At 49.7% G+C, this 15,022-nt stretch overlaps 1 protein-coding gene across 1 annotated transcript in view; it reads right to left on the bottom strand.

The window, feature by feature from the left end:
• Positions 1-15,022, bottom strand: part of CSMD2 (CUB and Sushi multiple domains 2) — a gene marked incomplete at its 5' end in the record, with an annotated part of 537,662 nt that overhangs the window by 345,769 nt on the left and 176,871 nt on the right. Inside the window, 1 exon segment of the mRNA XM_079778373.1 lies at positions 4,023-4,217. Within this exon segment, the coding sequence (XP_079634499.1) occupies positions 4,023-4,217 (195 nt within the window).

Raw genomic sequence — 15,022 nt, 5'->3', positions numbered from 1 at the left:
GCTATGGCTGAAGATGCTCAGAGAGGACGCAGGAAGATCGGCGGGAAGGGCCTCATGCTCCATGCTGAGGAATGTGAACTTGACCCTGTCAGTGACGAAGACCCACTGGCAGGATTCTAAGCAACGAGTGGTCCTGTCAGATCTGTGTCTTAGAAAGGTCGCTCTGCCATGGAGAATGGGTTGGGGTGTGTGTGGTAGGGGCTGGGGGACAGCTGCCCAGTGATGGACCCTTTGCAGTGAGAAGGTGAGAGATGAGAGGGCCTGGGCCTCCAAGCCAGGGCCCTCTGAATAGTGGCGGAGGCCGGAAGGAGAGGCCGGTGCAGAGGGAGATTTACTAGGACATGGTGACCGATGACGCAGGGAGCCAAGGGGAAGAGTGTAAGGTACCTCTGGGGTGTCTGGCGGGACCACCTTAGATGGTGACACTCTTCCCTGAGCTGGGGAAGGCAGCCCGAAGGGCAGGTTTGGGACAACAGAGAACATTAGGTTTTAGATATGCCCCATTTGAGGCTCACTCTGGGAAGGGTTCAGTAGTCTTTGGTCCCCATGTGGGCCTGAAGCTCAGGACACAGGGCAGGGGTTGGAGGTAGAAATCAAAGAGCCACCCCAAACAACAATTAGAAGCCATGCAGTGGCTGAGCAATTCCAAGAGAGGCAAGACATTTGTAGGGAAGAAGCTACATATTTAAGAAGAATTGCCATCGTCTGAGGCCAAAAGAGAATCAGGGGAGGCTTGGGGGAAAGTCGTGTCATGAAAAGGTGCCCCATGCCCACAAATTACTGCTGTGATGTGAGCTAGGGGAGCAGTGTCACCCCAGCCCACGTCTCCCACTGAAAGGCTAGTCCTGGCTCCCCAGGCCTGCAGCTGCAGATTGTGGGCCCTGAGTCCATCTGCGAAGAAGACCTCCTAGAGGCAGACAAGACTAACTGATGATTAGGGCACCCTTTCTGCTTGAGTCCAGACACTGCTGTGCGTTCCTTTCCAACAGGCAAGCCACAACCAATCAACATGGGTTGACTTGATGGGTCCACTTGACTCCTCAACCAACACTATTGGCCTCAGCCACCTTGGCCTTCTTGGTGGAGCCTGAGGCAATTGGAATCTCTTGTCCTGCCTTCCTAAGTCCCTTCCTCTCAGGCCCTGTTTCTCACATGGGCCATGCCTCTTTAGTCACATGATCTGCATCAGGAATGACCGGATTAGGGCCCTCATCACTCGTCTTTCACTGGTGAGTTAACAAAAAAGCTACTTTAACAGCCATCCCCAGAGTCTCTTTCAGGTGGAAGCCTCCTCATGCAGGAAAAGACCACCCTAGCCTAGCACGGGTGGGGAAGGGAGACACTAGCCTGGAGGGAGATGGCAAAGCCAAGGTGCAACCGGGCTCCTGGGCCTGAGCAGCCAACAGTGGCCCCGAAATGGGGCCGAGGTCCAGAGGCTGCAGCGTGGAGGAGGCTGGAGAAGGAGGAGGAGGTGTAAGCACCCCACAGGGGAAGCGGGAGCCTGAGGAGACAGAGCCAGGGAGAAGCTTCCAGGGAGAAGGGACCAAAAGATGGGGAGAGTCCGGGCTGCCCAGACTCATTCTAAGCCATTTGCCTGGCTGTGAGGCAAACTGCCTGCATTGCCACAAACCTTCAATAAAGGCTGTGCTTCATGAAACACCTTTGTTAGTGGTTCTGTTTATTTTTATTTCTGTTTTATTTGGGAGGCGGTGTCACAAAAGTGGGCCAAGATCCTGACCTAAGTTGGCAAAGCAGAACCCAGGGAGTGAGGCACGGCAGTGAGTTCAAGGTTGAGAAGAAGCTAAAGCTGACACCGCTTCCGGAAGATTCTGAGAGGGATGGTGGTTTGCACCACATTGGGATGGGATGTTGGTGTGAATTCCACTTCCCAGGGCAGGCGGATAGCCCCTCTGCCTCTGATACTTGTGCTACATTTGTTTTCACTTTCCATATTGATCAACAGTGTCTGACGTTTATGGAGCTGTAAAATGGGAAAGACTGTTGGTTTCTGTTTCACAGCGTCAGTATTTGTTTACTATAGTGATTTCTATTATCACGACAAAGCTCTGTCACCCCTCCGTGGAAGGAAAGTCAGTCTGTTAACCTGACATCCTCTGAGTGGGGGGTGGACATGGATGCTCTAAGAAGGGTGGATACAGCAGCTGCAGGCCGGGGTTAGACACTCAGGGCCATATACACCTGTATGTAGGGGCCTGATCGGTTTAGCCATACATATTCCGTAATTGATCTGGTCATTCCTGATGCAGATCATGTGACTAAAGAGGCATGGCCCACATGAGAAACAGGGCCTGAGAGGAAGGGACTTAGGAAGGCAGGACAAGAGATTCCAGTTGCCTCAGGCTCCACCAAGAAGGCCAAGGTGGCCAAGGCCAATAGTGTTGGTTGAGGAGGGCCAAACAAACGTGGAGTCAAGTGGACCCATCAAGTCAGCCTATGTTGATTGGTTGTGGCTTGCCTGTTGGAAAGGAACGCACAGCAGTGTCTGGACTCAAGCAGAAAGGGTGCTCTACTCAATTAGTCTTGCCCGCCATCAGAGCAGAAAGAGATGTATGTGCCATATATTTTCCATCCCGTATAGACTGTGGAAAGGGTGTGTGCACACGGTGGGAGTAATTACGGAACATCTTCCTCTAAGAGAGAGGTAAAATCTGAACCCAAGGAGAGCTCCTTGTTTCAATTATTTCTCAACTCCTTCAAATGATCTTCCCAGACCTGTATCTGGGTCTCTGGGATCCACAGAATTTAAATATGAGAATTGCAAGGAGAAAAGAGTGGTCAATAGTGCAAAGGCTGTAGAGAGTCAAAGAATATAAGGGCCAGCACAATTCCCATCTGATTTGGCAACAAGATGCAGAATGCCGGGGGCAGAGGTCGGCCTGCAGAGCAGTGAATGGGAGGTGGGGAGAGAGCCAGGCTGCAGAGCGTTCACGATGCTGGCGTTTTTGGTAGTACAGGGAAGCTTGGTGGCCCAGTGGTGTGCTACCAGATTTTAAAAGGTGGGTAAAAAACCATGTACCTGCATAATAATCTTAATTATGTACCTATTCATAATATATGTACTGAGAGAAAATGGAAAAGAAAAACATGAAAATCGTGGTTAAAACAGTTTATTTCTCCTTTATTCTTTTCTGTTATTTTCTAAGATTATTTAAAACTGATCATGTGTTATTATTTTTTTGCTGCTGTTAATCCTCACCTGAAGATATTTTTTCCATTGATTTTTAGAGAGAGTGGAAGGAAGGGGGAGAGACAGAAACATCCACGTGAGAGAGATGCATCGATTGGCTGCCTCCCACACGTGTCCTGACTGGCACCAGGGTTCGAGCCTGCAACTGAAGTACGTGCCTCTGACTGGAATCAACCCTTCAGTCTGCTGGCCGACTCTCTAACCACTGAGCAACCAGCTAGAGTGATCACATGTTATTTTTATCATCAGATAAGATACAAATAAGAGCTAAAATTGACAAAGTCCTGGGGAAACCAGGGCAATCTTGTCACCTTAGCTGGGGGCTGAGGAGGATGTAGCATTGAAGGGAGGTGGGATTTTTTGGGGGGATGACTGTTGGAGTAAAGACATTTTGAGCATATTTGTAGATGGAGAGGAGGACACCATTAAATAGGAGGAGGGGTTGGATTTATAGGAAAGAGAAAAACTAATTGCCAGGGTGAGGTCAGAAGGAAAGCAGCTGGGAGAGAGATCCACGCACATGAGGAGGCGGTCTGAGACGGGGAGAGAAACCACATTTCTTCTGAGACAGGAGGGTAGGGGATAAGGGCAGACTGTTGATATAGGGGAAAGAGAGTGAGAGAGTGCACACCTGAGGGCTAGGAGGTCAGGTGAGGGGGAGAAGACCCTAGAATACCTGGGGTCCCCCAGGCATGGGCTCCCAGAGTGAGGACCCCAGCCCTTGCTGGAGTGGATGGTAGAGCTTCCCCACTGGAGACGGGGTCCCACTGAAAGCTCCAGCATGCTCTCCCTCAGGACCCAGCCTGGAACCTACCTCTGCAGGAGGGCAGGGGGAAGTCCCACGTGGCACTGCTCTCGGAGCCCGCGTGGCAGGTGAGGACGGCGTGGCCCTCCAGGAAGAAGCCGGGGTTGCAGCTGTAGCGGACCTTGTCGCCCAGGTTGAAGGTGGAGCCCTGCTGGATGCCGTTGGGCAGCCTCCCAGGGTTTCCACACGTGTGACTCGGGAGCACTGTGAGAGAGGGAGACACACGGCCGTGAGCGGGGCTCGAGCCTGACACCCTGCTTCAGAGCAGCACCTCCCTGGGCACAACCCGCCGTCTCCTTTCCCCTGTGGGGAGGGGGTGGCCCTCCCAAGGCCGCCATGGTCCCAGAATACTCTCAGAGGTCACGCTAAGGAGCCACACCTGTGACTTAGAACAGACTGTCCGCGCTTCCTGGATTTTGTCCTGCACAGCCCTGGGTGTGGATTACATCCATCCCATCACTCTAGATGCCCTAGGAAGCACTTTAATGTCCTGGATTTGGTTGCCCTGATTTCAGGCTCCACACTCCTTCTCAGAAACACCATGGAAGGGACACGGAGCCCGGCATGGAGTAGCTGCTCATTAAACCCAATGTGCTTTCTTTCATGTGTGTCTGTCCGCACAGCCAGGGGGGTACGCTGGCCCAGGAGACTGGGGGAGCTGAAGGAGTCATTAGTGCTGGCATTGGCAGTGAGGTGGGGAGACAAGAGCCTTGAGTTGTGATCTGACTCGACTGATCCGACTGAGAAAATGGAGCTGGAGAACACGCTGTACACTGTGTGACCTCAGACAAAGGCACCACCAGCTGGGAAGTGCTCTTATTAGCCAGGAAGCAGTCTTGGTGAGGGTGCGAGAGCATCGTGAGCATCGTGACCCCCCAATCAGGAGGGAGGGAGCGTGCAGCTCCTCTGTGTCTGAGTCGCCATTCACCTTGACCCAACCCCCCCCCCCCCCCCCGCTTGCTGCCTTTCTCCCCAGAAGTGGAGCTGCCTGTGCACAGAAGGTCACGCTCCCACCATTCCAGGATGGCCCCAAAGGGCTGGGACGAGGGGTCACAGCCACACCCAGACTCCCATATAAATACCTCTCCAGTAATTCCCCTGGCGAGGATTTGCTGAGGCTGAAGAACAGGGTGGTGTTGAGTACAGACTCGAGAGCCGCAGTGCGTAGGCTTGCATCCCTGCCTGACGGCTTATTGCCTATGGGAACTTGAGCAAGTCTCTCAATTTCTCTGTGCCTCAGTTTCCTCATTTGTAACACGGTGATCGCAATAGTACCTTCCTCCCTCATGGGGTTGTTGTGAGAATTAAGGCATGGGACAGAGTCTGGTATACAGTAAATGCAACGTAAGTGAATCTACGCTCCCAGGTCAGTGGAAGATGTGGGTGGATAATGGTATGTTGTGTTATGATGGGATAGGGGCCAGGTAGGGGACCAAGCCCAGTGTAGGTAGGTCAGAAACAGCTTCTGGAAGAGGTGCCACCCATGTTGAACCCTGAGATTAGTAAGAATTACTAGCTTATGCCAAAGAGTGTGCCAAGGGGAGGAAATGTCATGTGCAAAGGCCTTGAGGCTAGAGGTAGCGTAGAAGCTTGGGAGCGTGGGGTGAGAGGCAGGATGGGGGCAATGATGAGGTGGAGATGATGTGGGGGTGGCCAGCCTGGATCCTAGAGGGCCTCTGGGCCCTTGCAGTACCCTCCTCCTGCCCATGTTGCCAGGAGCACCTGGCGGGAGCCCCTCTGCCAGCCCTGATGGACTCAGAACCTGCAGAGAGCTTTGCCTCCTCCTCCTCTCCTTCCAGGAGGACAGCTCAGGTGCAGAGGGACAGGTCAGACTGAAACCAGCTTGGTCTGTGTCTGAAACCAGATGCTGTCACCGTCTTGAGCCATGTGACTTCTCTGAGCTCTAGTTCCTCAACTGAGAAAGGAGGATAGTAATTATCTAGTGGCTGAGAAGGTTACTGATAATAAAGGATGCATGCCTGCCACCATGCCCAGCACGTGACAGATGCTCAAAAAATGGCAGATGTTATCATTCCCCTGGGCTATAATGCCACGAGGGCAGGTGCCTGGTCTGGTCCCTGGGGTATCCTGGGAGTCTACCACAGTGCCTGGCACTTGTAAGGACATAGTTGCGTATTCATTAACTAGTTGTTTGGGGGAGTTATTCATTCTTATATTAATGCCTTCATGCAACCAAAATTTACTATGGGCCTACTGTGCTTGGAGTAGTGAATTAGACAATGTGGGTCCCCGCCCTCAAGAGGCCTATGTTTTTGTGAGTTATCTTAAGGAAGGAAGAGCTCTTCCTTGCCCATTCTCTACTTCTGACAAGTGAGATGACCCAGACAAAAGAATTTACCTCCATCAGCCTGTTCATTAGCTTAGCTTAACATTTCCCATAATCCCACACTGCTGGTTTCCTTGGCATTTCCCATAATTGGCTGCTGGATTCCTTAATGTTTCCCATGATCCCATGCTACTGGCTTGCTTGGCATTATTCATGATCCTCCTATTGGCTTCCATGGTGTTTCCCATGATCCTCCTGCTGGCTTATATGGCATTTCCCATAATCCCATGCTACTGGCTTGCAGCAGAGGCAGTGACTGTGGTGTGTGTGTGTGTGTGTGTGTGTGTGTGTGTGTGTGTGTGTGTTGGGGTGGGAGGGGCTGGTCAGGTAAATATTTGGAGAAGAAAGCAAGCTAAGGTGAGGGGAGGGAGCCAACCAGGGGGAATGGGCTGAGAACTGGTGTAGAACTAACTGTTCATTTTCAGCAACGGGACACAAAGACCCAATTTAATTAAATTACTAATGTCAAATTTTTAATGAGCCTGCTTCTGCTTTGGGCTTTCTTCCTTCAAAATTAATGACTGGAACGTCACTATAAATAAAAGTCGATTCTTTTTAAAAAGTCACTCTCAAACACTCACTGCTCTTTACTTAATGAACTGTTCATAATCAGACCACTCCAGCCAGGTGCCTCCACCAGGACTTGGTTGTGATGATGGGCTCGTTCTAACTTCACTGCCCTTTTCTTCTTGAGCTCTGCTCCAGAGAGGCCACATAGTGATCAGAGAGGGCAGACGGGCTCCGAGTGGCTCAGATTCAAATCTCAGCTCGACCACTATAAGTGAGTGATCTGGAGACATAAACTTTACCTCTCTGAGCTTCAGTTCTTCATCTAAAAATGAGGATACTTAAAAAATATATTTTTATTGATTTCAGAGAGGAAGGGAGATGGAGAGAGAGAGATAGAAACATCAATGATGAGAGAGAATCACCGATCAGCTGCCTCCTGCATGCCCCTACCAGGAATCAAGCCCACAACCTGGGCACATGCCCTGACTGAGAATCGAACCGTGATCTACTGGTTCATGGGTCGATGCTCAACCACTGAGCCACGCTGACCGGGCGAGGATACTTTTTATTCCCATGGCAGGAGTGTATCAGTTTGCTAGGGTTGCTGTAACAAAGTACCACAAATTGGCTGGCATAAAACAATAGGTACTTATTGTCTCACAGTTAGGAAGGCTAGAAGTCCAACAGTCAAGGTGTCGGCAGGGCCATGATCTCTCTGAAACTTGTAGGGAAACCAACCCTTCCTTGTATCTTCTTAGCTTCTGGTGTTTTTCTTAGATGGGAATGCACCATCCAATCCTTCATCATCACATAGCATTCTCCCTCTATGTCTCTGTGTCCAAATTTCACTTTTTTATAAGGGCACCAGTTATGTTGGATCATCTTAACTTCCTCATCTGGAAAGACCCAATTTCCAAATGAGGTCACATTCATAGGTCCTGGGGCTTAGGACTTCAACATATTTTGGTGGGGACACAGTTCAACCTATAACAGGGCTATTGTGCAGATTACATAAAGATCAAACTCATCCTGTGGGACACTGTTATCCTCATTCTACAGATGGAAAAACAGAGGCACAGAGAGTTTAAGTAACTTGCCCAAAGCCACACAGCTAGAAAACAGAAGAGCTAGGTTGTGACTCTAGGTCTTTCTGGCTCCATTGTTCAGCATTCCTAGTTGGGATGTAATACTACTTCCGACAGAGACAAAGCATCCAGCACATAGTGGGTGCTTAATAAGCAAGAGTTCCTTTCCTTCCTTTATCATTCTAGGCACTGTGGCAAGACCAAGGGTGATTATCTCAGTATCCAGACTTAATAGTCTGTTTTTTTCCCCTCCAGTCTGATTTGCCAATCCTGTGCTTTTTAATAACGTCAAGGGCAACATTCAAAGTGCGGCCTTTTGTAATATATCTGTTGCTCAACTTGCCGGACAGACAGAGGAGATGGGAGATAAGCCACAAAGCGGAGCCTTTCTAAGGCTCAGTGTTCTTTGATTTTTCGATTTTGCCCCTGTGTTCCTTGGCACAGATATTATAATCGTTCATGCTCTCCCGTCTATAAAACTTCCCTTTGATTGCTTACAAAATGAAGAGTGGGATATTTACATCCAACGTGGCCCAGAACAATGTTATTAAAGCTGTGCCTGGCGCTGAACAATTCCATTGTAGATTAGCAGTGGGGAATTTTGTCCCTTCTACAAAGCCAGGCTCTTGCCAATCAACATAATATTCTCAGTGATTGCATGACAATGAAGCTCCTCTGTGGTTGGAGAGCGGCAAAAGCTACATCCTGCCTTCTTTCATTTTTAATTTGAGACTCTAGTTCCTATATTATCATGAAGAGTCGTTTATGCTCTCTGGACAAGCACCCTCCATATGTTTTGATTTCTTATCTCCATCAAGTAACTTGTTTCCTCTCCAGGACCATACAGTTGATACAGAGTTGTGGGATGGCTGGGAAGAAGGATTTGGGTAGAAGGATTTAATCTGCCACCACCCTGAACATGGAAAGAGGAGATGATGCTATACATATGTGCGTGGTGTGTTTGTGTGTGTGCGTGTGTGTGTGACTGAGGGGTATTGGTCATGGGAGAAAGGAACAAAAAACACCCTCTTTTGAGTGCCTACGCTGTGACAGGCACTTGTGCATCACACACTACCTTAGCTAATCTTCATCAATCCTTACTGTTGGCTGTTTGGCCTAGTGAACATGATTTATCACACATCCTCATTGTCACATGCTTTGTACATGTACCCATCCCCAAGGAATTGTCTATACTTGCTGTCTCCACTCCGCCCATCTGATATATTATGTTTTTGGTACATTCACTGTTGACTGTTTTTCTCACCCTGCTACAATGGAAGCTCCATGAGAGCAGATATATTTTTTGTCTATTTTACTCATTTCAGTGTCCTAATTCCTAGAACAGTGCCTGGTGTATAATAATACCTCAATAAAAAATTATTAACCCGGGAACTTATATGCAACGCATATATGCATAGCCCATGGACACAGACAATAGAGTGGTGAAGACCTGGGAGGGGCGGGTGTGGGTGGCAGGGGTTAGTGGGGGGAAAAACAAAGGGGACATCTGTAATACTTTCAACAGTAAAGATACATTTTAAACAAATTTTATTGAATGACTTAATGGTCTTATTTAATCCTCCCAACAACCCATTAAGAGAGGCACCATTATTAGCCCTTGTTGAGATAATCATGATTGATTGCCAGAGAGGTTGAGGCATATACCCAAGGCTGCACAGCTCTTTGGGGTTTCAGCTGAGTTTCCACAGTAGTGCCTAGATGCCAAGTCCATGTACTTTCCACTTGCACTAGGCCATTCTTGCAATGACCATTGCACACAGAGTCCATGGTGACTGGTGTATCTTAAAACACCCCCATGAAGGATTCACACTCATTCTCCTTGGAGGGATCATTTAGGGTGACAACCAGGCAAGTTAACACCTAGTCTGGTCCTGTACATTTCCTGCCACCTGTCCATCAAGCAAAGGCAGAGGCACCAGGGATATGCCACTCACGCGTTTGTAGGGTCCTGTCCTGCCAGGCCTCTCCCTGGTCATCACTGGGCATAAGCTGACCACTATGAGCCATTCTCTCTCTGAGCTGTGTCCTATTCACTCTCCAGGGCCTTCTTGTTGCACGGCTTTGGCTGCTGGGGGCAAGGCTAACCTCTCCCTTGAACTTCCCTGTCCTCCATAAATCATAGTTGCCTATCCTCCCTTCTCATTTGAAGAACCTGGTCATCTTTCCCCCGGACTTCTGCACCCAACTCTGAATTCCCTGCGGCTGGCCTTGCCCCTCCAATGCATTGCCCACTGATGCCAGAGGAAGTGTTCTAGAACCCAGCCCTGGGGTGTTCCCTATCACCAAGGCACGTGCAAAAGCAGGCCCTCTGATCTTCTGCATGATTCGGATAAGAATAAGTAGTGATTTAAAAGATTCATAACAATAAAAGGAAAGAAAAAGAAAATCTTGGGAACTTTCCCAGTGCTGTCAGGATAAACCAAAGGTTCGGCTCCCAGAGCCCCGTCCTGCTGTGCTCTGGCTACTGCTGACATGTTCTGTTTCATCTCCTGCTTCTCCATCATTGCCCCGCCACCACTGCTATTCCAAACCACAGGCTCTCCAAGCACACCTTGCTTTCCGCTCAAGTTCTCCATCTGGCAAACTCCTACTCATCCTTCAAGGCCACATTTAAATGTCCCTATCTTGGTGAACCCTTCCTTGAGATCCTGGTGTCCTGCATAAATTGTCAATTCCCACAATAACACATTCTGATAACATGTAAATTTGGGAATAACGTGATTGACAACTCACTCCCAGAATCCTGGAACTCCCAGCCCATTAACTACACGAGGGCTCACTCTGGTCATTTTTTTTTAAATTTTTGTAATCTCATAACCCCATGTCTTACGTTGGATTTTGGGGACCCAACTTAGGGAGTTAAGTTGGGACTTTTCCTTGCACTTCAATTCCTCCTTTTGTCATACAACACTGCAGTTCACTCATCCATTACTTTACAACATCCTGCCTTTCAAATAGGAGCTGAACCTGCTTGTAATTGTTTGGTTAGGTGTCTATTTTCATCTCTACACTCCCCGAGGGGCAGGCATGCCATCTTGTTCTTCATAGATCTAGTGTTTGATTTAATGCCTGGCAGGAGGAGACTGCCCTGTTGGAATGTGTTAAATGAAATTTACATATATGCAATTAACTAGTGCAGGGTCGGCAAACTTTTTCTGTAAAAGACCAGGCAGTGAATACTTTTGGTCTCATAGGCCATATGGTCTCTGTTCCAGCGACCCAACTTTCCCAGTGGCTCAACCACAGTGCAAAAGCAGCTGTAGACAACACAAGTCCCAATAAACCTTGACCTATAAAACAGACAGGAGGCCCATAGGCCATAGTCGGGCAACTCTGAGTTAGTCTAACTGCATGTATTTATCTCAGTGTACAATTTAGATCTCAGGAACCTCCCCCCCCCCCCCCCACCTCTCCATAATAGAGAGAGATTGTTTTTGCTGGAGGTCAAGGATGGGGAGGGGCTCAGGGGAGAGTGGGCTGCACAGGTGAGGGTCCCGGACAGAGAAAACTGGGAGGAAGGGGGCAGGGAGAAGACAGGCAGTTGGCACCTGAGGACTGAGATTTGTTTTCCCTTGCCATTTGGCCTGGGACAGGTGACTCTGTGCTGGCTGTGGGCAAGGGCTTATATGTGTTTAGTCTCGACTCTTTGCCATTGAAACAGGATTTATTTTAGTCTTCATAGCCACTCTTTGGGTTAGTATTTATGAACCCCATTTTACCAAAAAAGAAATTAATTAAGAGAGCTGAAGAGCTACACAGCTAGTAGTAGTAATGATAACAGTCACTTCTGGGGTGTTTAATATGAGACAGGCACTCCACTCAGCACTTTATCTGGACTCTTCTATTTCATCATACCCTGACAGAGGCAATATGACTGTCCCCTTTATATGGAATGGGGGTGGGGGGAGAGAGATAAGGAACAGCAAGGCTCATTCTGACCCAGGGGCACCTTGGGATCAGGGCTTGGGTTGAATATCAAGCCATTTGACCACACTGCCTGTGGCCTCATCAAGTGGTAACCTTGACCTCCCAGACTTCAAGGTCTGTGTTTGTCTAACTGCTTCCCCCCCCTGCACAGTCCCTCTCCCTGCCAGACTACAGCATGCCCAACCCACACCCAGGTAGATCCCTTGTGGGCCCCTTCCCCCCACCCTAACTAGCTGGGAGCTGTCAGTGCCGAATTCCCCTTGACCCTTCATAATCACAGCACCCCATGGCCTCCTCTCCTTCACCTGTGATTCTTTATAAATCCTCACCGGAGGATATTTCCCCCCGCATTGACTTTTAGAGAGAGTAGAAGGGAGAGGGAGAGAGAAACATCAATGTAAGAGAGACAGATCGATTTCACCGGTGATACTTCAGAAGCAACACCCAAAAGGTAGCATCCTAGGACCCAGTCGCCCAGTTAACTTTGCATTTCAGAGAAACACAAATACTTTTTTAGCATAAGTATATCCCATGCAATATTTGGGGTATGCTTATACTAAAAATTGTTTGTAATTTGAAATTCAGTGGGCGTCTTGCATTTTAATTTGCCAATTTGGGCAACACTACCCCATAAGGGAGTCTCCTCTTCATCGGTGGCTTCGGCTTCTTAAAACACTGGGGACTTCCCTGGGGAGAGGGGAGAGCTAGCCCTGCCTTTCGGGAGCACAACCTTGAGGTGGAGAGGCATCAGAGAGGGCAGCTTCAGAGCCCCCCACTGGGGTGCGCCTATGGAGCTGTGGGGGTACAGCAGGACTCCAAGGAGCCCTGGGCTGTGCTGCTGCCCCCAGGCACTCGCCAAGGGAAGCTCAGTGCATTTTTCTGTACCAACATTGCCCTCTCCTGTTTTAGGAGGCGGTGCCATGCCTCAGCCCCTCTGATTGGCCTGGTGCAAGACAGTGTCATTGGACCTCTATAGCCTTGAGCCCCGCTGCTCCCCGCTCAGCCCCCTTCCCCACCACATCCCAGCACAGGGATTCTCCCGCTTGTCTAGACAGAGCAATGCGAGCAGAATCCACGGTGCCCTGTGGGGAAACATTGCAAGATACTGTCAGTGCGAAGCTTCCAATAGCTAAATATGCAATTGGGGGCTAAATCAGGGTAATTACAGAATGGAGCCTAGAAATGGTTTCCAAAGTATGTCCATAGCGCCCTGGCTGAGAAATAAATTCCGTGAGGGGAACATTCGGCGGGTCCAGTAATTTTGAACACTGCAGAACCCCTCCTCGTCAAGAAACCAGTATTCAGGAGTGAGTTTATCTGAGAGACTGCAGGACAGAAACCTGTTTGAACCCTGCTCAAAACAGCAGCTCCAAAACTTGAACTACAGAATCTCCCCTCTCCCTCCGCTCCCTCCTCCCCCTCCCACTTAGACATAACTATTAACTTCTAAATTGTTCTGTGGAACACACTTTGGGAATTGCTAGATTTTAGGATAAGACAAACCTGAGTTGCTTTGTTTTCCTTATTAATGAATCATCATCATCAAACAGCAATAGCAATTACAGTTGACATTTACATAGAACATTCCAGGTTAACATGCATTGTTTTTACAGACACAACCCCCCTTTGGCACATCCAAACCTGTGTTTTCCTAGGGCCTGGGATGGCCTGGGATGGCCCGTGGTCAGTAGCGTTGGGGAGTGGGATCAATTCTTACTAAAGAAATAACCTCAGCACTGTCAGGTGAACGCAGCATGTCACAGAAGGACAAGGACACGGGTTCTCTATTTTCACCTGACAACTTAAGCAGGGTCCCTTTCCTGTTTGGCTGGGCAGAAGGACGCCTGGCCTGGTGGCTGGGACTTCGAGGCTGTGGCCAGGGCCAGCCACGGTTGGCCCTCAGCCCTGCCCAGCTGCACAGAGGAGCGAGTCCTAGCAAAGGAGCTGACCTGGCTTGGCAGGGGGTCCTGACCTGAGCCAGGGATGGTAACCCTGAGGGTGGTGCCCACAGGGAGGTCATCCTGGCTTGCTGGGGTGTCCCACCAGGTTCCACTACTGCCCTGCTGTCCTCTTACTCCCAGGGTGGGAGCCCAGGCGTGTATTCCCCACAAGGCTGGGACTCAGCCCCTATATCCCGTTGGCTAGAAGGGAAGTGCTGCCTCAACACCGGCCCCGTTTGGGATGCCCGTGGGGACACCTTACCTGCTAACTCCAGCCCAGTGGACAAGGGCCCCCATTTCCTCCACTTGGCTCCCAGTCCAGGGTCTGGAAGCCCCAGATTCCTCACCACCATCTCTTCTTAAAGCAGGAGAGAGGTTAACCCACATCCCACTAGAAGAGGCACAATATTCTGCAGGCTCCCTCTCTCTCAAAGAATTAGAGAGAGGGGCCTGGAGAAGAAGTGAGAAGCCGGGCTTCTGGCCAACATCATCCCTTTATTCCTTGTACAAAGGATGGTGGATACAGTGACTACAAAGACACTGATTATAAAGAGCATCTGAACAGATCTCTGTGAATCCTCCTGCTCCTCGCCTTCTTCACCATCAGCTCCACCGCTCGCTGACCACTTGTATGCACTGACTTTACACTGAATTCTGTCTCATTCAGTCCTCATAACACTGTGAAATGGCTATCATCCCCATTTTACAGGTAAGGTCACTGAGGTCCAGAGAGATGAAGCTGCTCACATGACTAGGAACTGCGGGAACTGGGATGTACGCCCGGTCAGCCTGACTCTGCACCTTCTTTCTTAGCTACTGCGTTTCAGTGGGGAGGTGAAGGATGGGCTGGCGAGGCACAGGCTATCTTGCTGGCTGGGATGTCGGCTCTGAGGCTCCATTTCCCACAGGTCCCCTGAACTGGGCCCAAGACGGTGCCTCAGTTTGAGGAGCAGGAACGGTGGGGAAGGCAAATCCTGCCTCTTGCTAGTCATTCAGTTTTACTCATTCTGGAGCCCCAAGTCCAAAGCTATGTGGAAGCTCCTGTGCAGGTGGAAACCATCAGTTCAGGTCCTGCAGGGTCAAGAATCAGGAGACAGAGCTGGCTCTGCCCTGGAGATGCTCCTTCCTTTGGGACCCCACAATCTCACACACATCACAGGCACAGCAATGTAGCTCCAC

Source organism: Cnephaeus nilssonii (genome assembly GCF_951640355.1).
Source record: "Cnephaeus nilssonii genome assembly, chromosome: 7".
Taxonomy (NCBI): domain Eukaryota; kingdom Metazoa; phylum Chordata; class Mammalia; order Chiroptera; family Vespertilionidae; genus Cnephaeus; species Cnephaeus nilssonii.
Note: the sequence above shows the minus strand (reverse complement) of the source record. Positions and strands in the feature narration are given on the sequence as shown.